General features: G+C 40.6%; 1 protein-coding gene across 5 annotated transcripts in view; it reads left to right on the top strand.

Moving 5' to 3' along the window:
* Positions 1–12,123, top strand: part of AIG1 (androgen induced 1) — a 287,736-nt gene that overhangs the window by 151,257 nt on the left and 124,356 nt on the right. Inside the window, exon 5 of one of the 5 annotated variants that reach the window (XM_017958271.3) lies at positions 8,213–8,474. The exons of the other annotated variants lie outside the window; for them this stretch is intronic. Coding sequence (XP_017813760.1) covers positions 8,213–8,455 — 243 coding nt within the window. The 3' untranslated portion in view covers positions 8,456–8,474. Of the gene's footprint in view, positions 1–8,212; positions 8,475–12,123 lie in introns of those variants that run through there. 5 annotated transcript variants of the gene reach the window in all.

The raw sequence follows: 12,123 nt of genomic DNA, 5'->3' as shown, positions 1-12,123 counted from the left end.
CAAAAATTAGCCAGATATGGTGGCACACATCTGTAAACCCAGTTATTCGGGAAGCTGAGGCAGGAGAATTGCTTGAACCCAGGAGGTGGAGGTTGCAGTGAGCTGAGATCGTACCATTGCACTCCTGCATGGGCAACAGAGCGAGACCCTGTTTCAAAAAAAAAAAAAAAAATCCAACATAAGTTTATTTCTAAATTTTTCCTTTCCTGTGGTATCCTACTTGTTCTGAATGTCCTTTGTGTAACCCAGGGTTTCTCAGCCTCAGCATTATTGACTATTTGGGACCAGATAATTATTGTTGGGTAGGGCCTGAGGGCTGTTCTGTGCATTGTAGAATATTTAGCAGCATCCTTGGCCTCTTCTCACCAGTAACAACCCCTCTTCCTACAATTTGTGACAGGCAAAAATGTCTCAAGACATTGCTGAATGTCCCCCAGACAGCAACATTGCCCTAGGTTGAAAAATGCTTGTAACCCACCAACAACTCAAATTCCATGTATTCTTGAAGACCAGTTTTAATTGCCTCATGCTTCAAGCCCATTCTTCTCTCCACCTTTTCAAAAACCCACAACCACACTATATAGACAGTCTTTAAAGCTCAGCAGATAGCATTTTCTGAAATCAACCAAACCGTCTTTACCCCAGCCTCCCTATAGGATGGGAAGGAGCACACAAATGTGAGGAAATTAATCAGGACTTCAGGCTCCCTCTGCATCACCTGTGGTAGTACAAGATTTGTTTGGGGTTTCCTACCTCACTCTTAGAACAGGGTTTAAGACAATGACTTCCAGACATGTTTTAAGCAGATGACTGACCAGATCATGAATTCCTGAATAGGAATTCCGTTTCATGAAAATGTCTCATTAATTTATAGTAGCACTTCATTCAGGCCTTCAAACTGAATTAAAAAAAATGAAAACTCGGTGGCTCAGGGTGCCACACTCTTCAGGAGAGTGGTAAAACATATGAGTGTAGAAGAGCTTCGAGTGTTTGTGTGTCTGTAGGCAGTAAGTCCCATGAGTTTAGCTCCTATTCAGACCAAAACATAGGAGCCTTTTCCTCCTATCAAGTAGCAGCATGGTGGGCTGACAAACAGAAAGCAGAGTGAATTCGAAAGGCATATATGTGCCCAGCATAACATCTCATCTTCTAAGACAGCAACATAACATTTCCGATTTTAAACTAAGGCAGAGTTAATCTGCAAAGCCTGTGCTTATTGTGGGAGATATGACAGAGGGAGGAAAAAAATGGAACCACAATGCAGCCATCTCTGGATCAACTTCTGAAAAAGCATTGTGATCCTCAATCTTAACAAATATCAAAATGGACCCCTAATAGCCCCTTGAAATACTCTGAAGTTGTTCTTAGAGCTTTTGTGTTTTTTTGGCAGTAAAATTACAGAGAAAGTAAAAATCGTTTTAATGTGCTAAGGATTTTGATACAGTATCATTTTAAATATACATTGTTGCTTAATTTTATTAATTAGTCTACAAATAATTATTGTGAGCTATTAAATGGCAATCACTGTGCCAGACGCTGGATATATAAAGACAAATAAATATCCTGTTGCTGACTTCAAGGATCTTACCATCTATGAAGTGAGAAACAGGCGAGGAAGCTGACAATCATGAAGCAGGTTTCTAAGCTCCTTGACTGCACACTGGATAGTATAATAAATGAGGGGCAGCATCTAACTCAAACATGAAGGTTGGGAGAGGAGCACAGGTGTCTGGAAAGTTTTTTCTTTTTCTTTCTTTCTTTTCTTTTCTCTTTTTTCTTTTTCTTTTTTTGAGACAGAGTCTCACTCTATCACCCAGGCTGGAGTTCAGTGGAACTCCACTGCATCTCAGCTCACTGCAACCTCTGCCTCCTGGGTTCAAGCAATCCTCCTGCCTCAGCCTCCCAAGTAGCTGGGATTACAGGCACCCGCCACCACACCTGGCTGATTTTTACGTTTTTAGTAGAGACAGGGTTTCACCATGTTGGCCAGGCTGGTCCCAAACTCCTGACCTCAGGTGACCCACCTGCCTCAGGCTCCCAAAGTGCTGGGATCACAGGGGTGAGCCACTACACCTGGCCTGGGAAGTTCTTTCTGAGAAGACAACAATCTATGACAACAAGTTAAAAGATTAAAATTTATTAAATGTAGTTGACTTGAGACTTTAATATGTCTATTTTGATAATTCTTGTGGCTCTCCACATAAATGATGCAAGATGGACTATAATCAAATAGAAAGCTGGAATGCTAAAGAAACAGATCTTTCATGAGTTTCTGAATAATTGCCACAACATTGAACAAAAGTATAATAAAACATATGCTTGATTTTTCCTATTAAGAGACTTTGCCAAAGCCTAGTAAACTACTCTTGATAACTTGCCTCATAAAGTAACAGAAGGGAAATGCCTCCGTGTTTTCCTACATTTAATGCCATCAAGATATGTTCCTGCCAAAACATGCAGATAGTCCTGCCTGGACTGAATTTAGGGTGACTGGTTGAGTCTGGAATGCTCATTGCTCTCATGCAGCAGAAAGAGAACTGGACTTGAGATCAGAAAACCTTAATGCAAGTCCCACTCTGTCACTCATAGCTGTGACATTTTACACAAGCCATTTAACCTTTCTGAGCCTCAGTTACCTCTTCTATAAGATGAGGCTTCCCAGGATGGCTATGAGGATTAAATGAATTCCAGGTTATTATTATTAGGCCTTTTTGCTAATTAGCTATTGGGTGAGTGGATCTTCTTGTGCAACAATACAAGGTCATACTTTAACCTAAGCACCATTGCAGAATATGTGATGGGGTAAATAGAGGTTTTCTCCCCTGTCTTCCTGCCTTCACATGTCATCCAAATCCTCCTCATTGTAGCCAGAGTTTCATCCTTATGAAACACAGATTAGTCCTGTTGCTTCTAAGGGAACTCTTCAGTGCCTACTCTGGATGAAACCCAACATCTTGGTGCCATGGTCCCTTCTGTTCTGGGTGTGATTTTTGCCCACCTTCCTCCCCCTGCACACCTGTGCTGCACCAACCTCTCCATGCCTGTTCTCTCCCTTTGCCCTCTGTGTCTTGGCACCTGCTAATCCCTCATATTGAAATAGCTGTGCTCCTGTTTCTTCCACAAACTCCTCCCAACTGGTTCATCAGCATGCACCTCAAATTGTAAGCCTTTCCTGTGTGCTTTCCGTGGTGTACAAATATACGGTGGTGTGGGAAATTTCCCACCCTGAATAGCCATTGTCCATTTACTTGTCTTTCTCCTTCATTGACCTGGGACTTCTTGGGGGCAGAGATTGGGTTTATTGCACTTCAGATCCCTTTGCTTCACTCTCAGCCTGTAACATTGTAGGTGCTCAGTAGGTCTTGTTGAATGAATGAATTGATCTATCACTGACCGATTAATAATTGGCTAATATGCACACCAACTGATTAAACATAAGATAAAATAAATTGTATTTATGATGTCAGAATGCAAATTCTTCATTCTTTAAACATTGCCACCCCCACAATGGAAAAAGGTATGGATGAGCTGTGAATCCTGATACTCATGAGGTCACTAAATAATAGTGTTTTTTAGCAAAGACTGGTGCTATCCTAACTCAGCATCCACTTTCCCCTTTCTCCAGAACAATGGACTCTTATTTTTATCTGGGTATGTGGCCACCAACAATAAAACAAACAAACAAAAAAAAAACAGTATTTTCCAGTGTGCCTTGAAGGTAGATATGGCAAACAGCTAAGTTCTGGCAAATAAAATAGAAGTGGAGTGTTTTGTGGAACTATCAAGAGGACTGCTTAATGAGAGCTGACTCATCAAGGAGGAACCCTCCTTTACCAGTGTCTTCTTTTCCTCTTTCTTCAGACCTGGATTTGACATATTTAGATATGGCGGCTGAGTCCCAGCAGCACTTTGGACCATGAGATGACCTAGAGGATCCTAGCACCCGTGTGCTAGGATGTCAAAGCAAAAAGATGCAATGGGTTGGTTCTCTGATGGCACTATTAATCCTACAGTCCCAGCCTCTAGACTTCTTTACATAAGAGAGTAATGAATGAACACTCTAAGGCAGTGGTTAGTAAACCATTTTTGTAAAAGGCCAGAAAATAGACATTTTAGGCTTTGTAGTCCATACAGTCTCGGTCACAGCTCCTCAACTCTGCTGTCATAATCCAAAAGCAGCCACAGTCAATACATAAACAAATGAGTGACTACGTTGGAATAAAATTTTAATTACAAAAACAGGTGGCAGGCTGAATTTGATTCATAGACTGTAGCCTACTGATCCCTGCTCTGAGGCACTGTGATTTTGAGTCCGTGTGATATATATAGCTAAATCTCACCCTAATGAACACATCTTATTGGTGAGATGAAACTTGATTTGAAAGAGAGAAACTGTCAAGACTCTTGTTTCATTTTAAAAAGTGTTCCCTTCAGTAGACTTCTCCCTTAACTGATCCTTATTTGATTATACAAAGTTCTGACATTTCTGTTTCCAGACTCTTTTGATTATTAAGACCGGATGATCCAGGGCTTTTCTAGGTTTCTAAGTTCCATTATGTTCAGTTTGGAGGATTCCAGCAGAATATAAATGGGACAGTCATCAGGTATATGGACAGGGAGGATAGAGGACAAAGGGCAAGGCCTGTAGGAACTGAATGAAGAACACCATGCTGAGAGCTCCTAAAATCTGTTTGAATTATATGACAAAACTTTCAGGCTGCCTGGATGATAGCTTATTGTACGCTGTTACCAGGGAGATTGTACAAGCTGAATTGATGTTTAGCAGCAGGACAAGAGCTACTCTTGGAGATTCTGTTCAGCAGAGACTTTACTTGTTGCTGCTAGGATGTCTTGGCTTTTCTGGTTTAACTTATCCTGTGAATATAGAACAACATAGTACAGACCAGGAATGGCAAATTGATTTCTCCTTCCACGCAAACTCCAACTGATGGGTAGTACATAGCTGGAACTTTGTATTGAGACAGATTATGTGGCTGCGTCCAGGTTTAAACAGAAGTGGTCTATGCTTCTCTACAGTGTCTTCCCCAGCTGCATGAGAGCAGTTAAAGGAAAGGAGGAATCTCAAACACGTTGCCTCTCTTGATATAGACTCAAGCGACAAGGAAGCTAGCAGAGCACCATCATTTAAATAATCTCTAATCTCGTTCTTCATTTTACACATGGCTGTAATATTAGGGCTGGGAAATGTAAAATAAGTCACACAGGGTTCTATGACTAGTTAGTAGCAAAACCACTGTTAGAAGTCAACAGTAGTATTCTTCATTACACAATACTTGACATATTCAATTGAGAAATTTTTATGCTTTTCGTTAAGTTTTCATAATTTATTTCTAACATAGAACTAGAACCAGCTTATTGGTGTTCCGACAACCAAACTTCTAGAGCTCTTGTTGCTGGCATTTTACCAGCCTGATCCTTCAGACTCCATTTAATTTTATGAGCCCCAATTGCCTTCCAAACATTGTGTTTTTTTGTTGTTGTCGTGTTAATGATGTTCAGGGTCAGTTTCTATTGCCTACAGTCAAAAACTTGGATTGATATGATGGTTGCATAATATTCCAAAGAGTACAGTCATTAAATTGTGATTATAAATTATTGAGGGATGGAACTCTGCCTTAGTACACCCCACTCATAGTAGATATTCAATTATCATTTGTTGAATTGAAATTTCTCACCTATTCTAAATTTGTGTTCTTTTAAACACTATTTCAACAAACGTCTTTATGGTTATAGCTTTCTACTTTTTATTTATTTATTTTTTTTGAAACAGAGTCTCGCTCTGTTGCCCAGGCTGGAGTGGAGTGGTGTGATCTCTGCTCACTGCAACCTCTGCCTCCCAGGTCCAAGTGATTCTCTTCCCTTAGCCTCCCAGGTAGCTGGGATTACAGGCCCCTGCCACCACACCCAGCTAATTTTTGTATTTTTAGTAGAGACAAGGTCTCACCATATTGGCCAGGCTCATCTGGGACTTCTGATCTCAAGTGATCTGCCCACCTTGGCCTCCCAAAGTGCTGGGATTACAGGCGTGAGCCACCACGCTCGGCCACTTTCCACATATTTTTGATTACTTAGGATAGATTCTCAAGAGTGGGATTACTGAGCACATGGTAGGATCATGTTTATGGCTCAATATGTATTACCAACCTGCTTTCCAGAAGGGCTATATTGATTTACCATGCCCCCTGCCATGCTTGAGATCACCAGTTTCCCTAAAACCCTGTCAGCACTCATGCAATAGAAGGAAGTACAACAGCTCATTGTTATTTTAGTGTGAATGTTTTCTCATTTGCGTGTTGCTAATTGCATCGTCTCATTTGTGAATTCACTTACTTGTCTTTTGCAACCTAAATGAACTCCATAAAGAGTGAAGATATTAACTTATACTAACTGTTAATATTGTCCTCACTTAGGGTTTGTTCTTCCATTTAGTTGTGGGATATTTGGGAAACATCTTTACTCTCCTTTGAAGAGAATCCTGTTTAACTTCTTCCAAAACCTTGAACTCTGCAAATTTCCAACCTTGTGAAAATGCTTGGGTCACCTGCCCTAGCTGCCAGCATTAATTAACCAAAGGAAGGCATCTTACCCACTACTGTCAGCTAATCTGGGAAACACTTTAGATACCTTTCCCTACATGCCAGGATTGCTTTCCATGGTCAAAAATAGAATAAAATATCATATGTTCCCCATTGTTACTGTTCTTTTCCAAATAGGAAATTCGTTGCTATTTAAGCCAAATCTCCAGCCCAACTTGCTGTCCCTGAAGCAAGGGTTTGACATATCCCTTTACAAATCTTTACAGATTTCTTGCTTCCACTAAACCAGCTTCTAATGGTTTAAAGTATCCAGATGGTATCCTCCACCACAAAAACTTGAGTTGAGATAGAACATAAACCATTCTCATTATCTAAGATGGCGATTCTTAAAAATAGGCATCACAGCACAAAGGAAGCCCTTGGCAAAAAGGTAACAATGAAGGACCCTTCTTCATTCTCAACATTTTGAAAATTGTGTCTTTTATTATCTTCCTGAATCTCTGCTACTTTCTGACCCCTGATTCCACAGTTTTCTCTTTAACCAATTTTCAGCTTTAGTTTTCCCTCAGGTAGCACAGAGCAATTCGACATTTTTATAATCCTTTCAGAAATTGTTGCTTTAATCCTCTTCCCCTCAAACCTCACTCCTAGACCCTAGCTGAAACATCTTTTGGTTCTGAGGAAACCTCTGTGAACTGAAAATATACTGAAAACTGGTCCTGTATTCGTTGTTCAAAATTAATTAAATAGAAGAGTTACTTTCCAAAATAGCAGAACTCATTAGAGCATCAGAACTCAGATACACACTTATATGAAAGGGAACACATACTGGTTGACATAGAGCTGAAGAGAAGCAAATGCCATATCTGTAAAGATCAGAATAAGTGTTCTAATGTAATAAAGCAGATGGGAAACATTAAATCAGAAGTCAAGAGAGGGACCCTAGCCCCAGGTTGCTGCTAATTAGCTAATGACCTTCGGGCTCAGTTTGAGGCTCAGGTCCCTTATCTATGAAACTGCAGTCAGGCCAGGTGAGGTGTGCATGCCTGTAGTCCCAGCTACTTGGGAGGCTGAGGTGGGAGGATCACTTGAGCCCAGGAGGTCGAGGCTGCCGTGATCTATGATCGTGCCACTGCACTCTTGCCCGGGAGACAGATTGAGCTCCTATGTCCAAAAACAAAACAAAACAAAACTGGAGTCAACTGGTGATTTTCAAGCCCGGAGTTTTTTTAGCAACACAACTCAGTTTTCAAGTGAAAAATATAACAAAAGAACAGATGCCGGTAGAACTCCTCTGGTTGGAATAAGGGGCGGTGGTCTAGAATCCCACCCTCTTAACTCTTCTACTCCTCAGGGCTTCAAGAAAGCCTCAGATTATTCCTTATCATGACTGTTGATATATGAGCAGGCCCAGTTATTTTCCAGCTCTAAAATTCTCTCCTCTCCCATGGTTAAAATGTAGATTGTGCTTTTAGATTGAGTAGGTTAGATTAGCAGAGTAGCATGGAAACCTGTCCCTGTGCCCAGGCCTGGGCATTTTGGGGTGTCACCCAACAGAGAAGCCATGACCTCTGTCTGCCTTCACTACACAAGGGCATTACTATGTCATGGAGTTTTCAGAATATGAATAATGACCCAACTGTTCTTTTTGCCAGGTACTTCCTTTGTCCTGTGAACTGTGCTGCAGATCCTCCCACCTTACCTGGAATTCTCACCACCAGCCTCATCTTGAGCTGCTCATACCAACACGCCAATCTAGCTTAGGGGGCTGGGGTCAGGTCATAGGGTCTTGGCTGCTTCCTCTGCTGGAGCTTGTCAAAGCTGGCCCCTTCTCTTATTTCAGGTTCCAACTTGTATGTCACCTTCTGAGAGAAGTCTTCTTTGACCATCCTGATTAAAGATACCCTGGACATCCTGTTTTACTGAATTCATAACATTTATTACTATGTACATATGTATTTAGTTTGTTATATTTACGTTTACTTGACTCCGTCTACACACACTGAAATGTGAACCCATAGAAAAGAGAGATCTTATCTGTCTTGTCCATCCCCCAGCATCCAGAAAAGTGCATGGTCCAGAGTAGATGCTTTGTGAGTAACTTGTGAATGAAAAAATATACTGCTTTTAATTTATTTTATTTTTATTTTTATTTTTGCTTGGTTTTGGCTATTATACTAAGCTGTAGTACATAAATAGGACAAACAACCTCGCTGGCCATACCAGGTAACTCCCAATGCAATCCCTCCCTCCCCTCCCCCATGAGGGTGGCCCCGTGATGTTCCCCTTCCTGAGTCCGCGATCTCATTGCCTGTGCCCCACCAAGGAGGGAGAGAAATATGTGGTGTTTGGTTTTCTGTTCTTGTGGATAGTTTGCTAAGAAATTACGCTCTAGTTGCATCCATCCTGGCTGTAAAGGACACAAACCATGACTTTTATTTGGCTGCATAGCATTCCCACAGGAGCAGCCAGCATTTTCTTAATCCAGTCCTCGTCACTGACACATTGGTTGATTCCAGTCTTTGTTATTAGAATAGTGCAAACATACGCAGGTTCCCTTGCAGCGGCAATACTTTTATAATCCTTGGGTATAACTCCCCAGTAATGGGATGTATTGGGCCATGGTAAAATACCCAGTCTAGATCCCTGAGGAACGCCACACGCTTTCCTGCCATGAACCAGTTTTGCAAACTTCCACCAACAGTGTAAAAGTGTTCTCCGCCATCCCCTTCCAGCACCTGTTGTTTCCTTGACCTTTTAATGATTGCCATTCTAACTGGTGGGAGATGGTGACCCTATTGTGGTTTGACTACTTCATACGTGATGATGGGAGTGCATTTTTTCTAAGTGTGTCTGTTGGCTGTACATGAATGTCTCTTTGAGTGGAAACGTTCGCTATCCTTGTCCAATTTTTGATGGGGTTGTTTTGTTTTTTTTCTTGTAAATTTGTTGGAGTTCTTTTGTAGGTCTCTGGATATTAGCCCTTTGGCTCGATGAGTAGATTGCAAAAAATTTTCTCCCATTCTGTAGGTTGCCTGTTCACACTTGATGGTAGTTTCTTTTGCTGTGCAGAAGCTCTTTAGTTTAATGAGATCCCATTTGTCAATTTTGGCTTTTGCCGTTGTTGGTGTTTTAGACATGAAGTCTTTGCCATGCCTATGTCCTGAATGGTACTACCTAGGTTTTCCTCTAGGATTTTATGGTATTAGGTCTAACATTTAAGTCTCTAATCCATCTTGAATTAATTTTCGTATAAGGAGTAAGGAAAAGGATCCAGTTTCAGCTTTTCAGCTTGGTGGCTAGCCAATTTTCCTAGCACCATTTATTAAATAGGGAATCCTTTTCCCCCATTTCTGTTTCTCTCTCAGGTTTGTCAAAGATCAGATGGTTGTAGATGTGTGGTATTATTTCTGAGGACTCTGTTCTGTTCCATTGGTCTATATCTCTGTTTTGGTACCAGTACCATGCTGTTTTGGTTACTGTAGCCTTGTAGTATAGTTTGAAGTCAGGTAGCTGATGCCTCCAGCTTTGTTCTTTTGACTTAGGATTGTCTTGAGATGCGGGCCTTTTTGGTTCCATATGAACTTTAAAGTAGTTTTTCCAATTCTTGAAGAAACTCATTGGCAGCTGATGGGGATGTGGCTTTGACCTATAAATTACCTTGGGCAGTATGTGGCCATTTTCACTTATATTGACTTTTCCTATCCATATAATGGTATGTTCTTCCATTTGTTTTGTGTCCCTTTGATTTCACTGAGTGCTCGTGTTCTTGAAGAGGTCCTTACATCCCTTTGTAAGTTGGATTTCTAGGTATTTTATTATTCTGTTTGAAGCAATTGTGAATGGAAGTTCATTCCTGATTTGGCTTCTGTTTGTCTGTTACTGGTGTATAAGAATGCTTGTGATTTTGCACATTAATTTTGTATCCTGAGACTTTGCTGGAAGTTGCTTATCAGCTTAAGGAGATTTTAAATGGTGACAATGGGGTTTTCTAAATATACAATCATGTCATCTGGTAAACAGGTATACTTGACTTCTTTCCTAACTGTACCCTGATTTCTTTCTCTTGCCTGATTGCCTCTAGCCAGAACTTCCAACACTATGTTGAATAGGAGTGGTGGAGAGGCATCCCTGTCTTGTGCCAGTTTTGGAATTTTTCCAGTTTCTGCCCATCTGGTATGATATTGGCTGTGGGTTTGCTCGGCAATAGCTCTTATTATCTTATGCACGCTCCATCAATACCGGTAATTGAGCGCTTTAGCAAAAGGCTGTTGAATTTTGTCAAAAGTTTTTCTGCATCTATTATTGAAATAATCATGTGGTTCTTGTCTTTGGTTCTGTTTATATGCTGGATTATGCTTTATTGATTTACGAATGTTGAACTGTGTCTTGCATCCCAGGGATGAAGCTCCACTTGATCATGGTGGATAAGCTTTTTGATGTTGCTGAACTGCCTGGCCAGTATTTTATGGAGGATTTCACCGATGTTCATCAGGGATAAGTCTAAAATTCTTTTTTGCCTTTGTCTCTGCAGGCTTTGATATCAGGATGATGTTGGTTTTATAAAATGATAGGAGGATTCCTCTTTTCTATTGATTAAGGGTTTCAGAAGGAATGGTACCTCAACTCCTCCTTGTACCTCTCTGGTAGAATCATTGTGAATCCATCTGGTCCTGACTTTTTGGTTGGTAGGCTATTAATTATTGCCTCAATTACAGAGCCTGCTATTGGTCTAGTCTAGGGATTCAACTTCTCTTCCTGGTTTAGTCTTGAAGAGTGTAATTGTCCAGGAAATTATCCATTTCTTTCTAGATTTTCCAGTTTATTTGCATAGAGGTGTTTTTATAGTATTCCCTCTGATGGCAGCTTGTATTTCTGTGGGGTCGGTGGTGATCCCCTATCATTTTCATTAAGGCCATTTGATTCTTCTTTCTTTCTTCTCTTTTATTAGTCTCTTGCTATGGTCTGTCAATTTTGTTGATCTTTCAAAACCAACTCCTGATTCATTTCATTTTTGAGGGTTTTTTGTGTCTCTCATTCTCAGTTCTTGCTCTGATCTTAGTTATTTCTTGTCTTCTTGCTAGCTTTGGAATGTGTTTGTTCTGTTCTCTTAGTTCTTTTCAATCACAATGTTAGAGTGCTCAATTTTGATCTTTCCTGCTTTCTCTTGTGGGCATTGAGTGCTAAATTTCCCTACACACTGCTTAAATGTGTCCCAGATTCTGGTATGTTGTATCTTTGTTCTCATTGGTTTCAAAGAGCATCTTTATTTCTGCCTTCATTTCGTTATGTACCCAGTGTAGTCATTCAGGAGCAGGTTGTTCAGTTTCCATGTAGTTGAGCCAGGTTTGATTGAGTTTCTAGTCCCGAGTTCTAGTTTCTGATTTGCATCCGTGGCCCTGAGTATGTTTGTTATAATTCTGTTCTTGTACATTTGTTGAGGAGTGCTTTACTCCTCCACCATGTGGTCAATTTTGAGCAAGTACGATGCGGTTGAGAAGAGTTCTATATTCTAGTTTGATTTGGGGTGTGGAGTTCTATAGATGTCTATTAGGTCTGCTTAAGG

This window comes from Papio anubis, chromosome 6, assembly GCF_008728515.1.
Source record: "Papio anubis isolate 15944 chromosome 6, Panubis1.0, whole genome shotgun sequence".
NCBI classification, from domain to species: domain Eukaryota; kingdom Metazoa; phylum Chordata; class Mammalia; order Primates; family Cercopithecidae; genus Papio; species Papio anubis.
The sequence above is the reverse complement of the archived record's forward strand: the minus strand, read 5'-3'. Positions and strand labels throughout refer to the sequence as shown.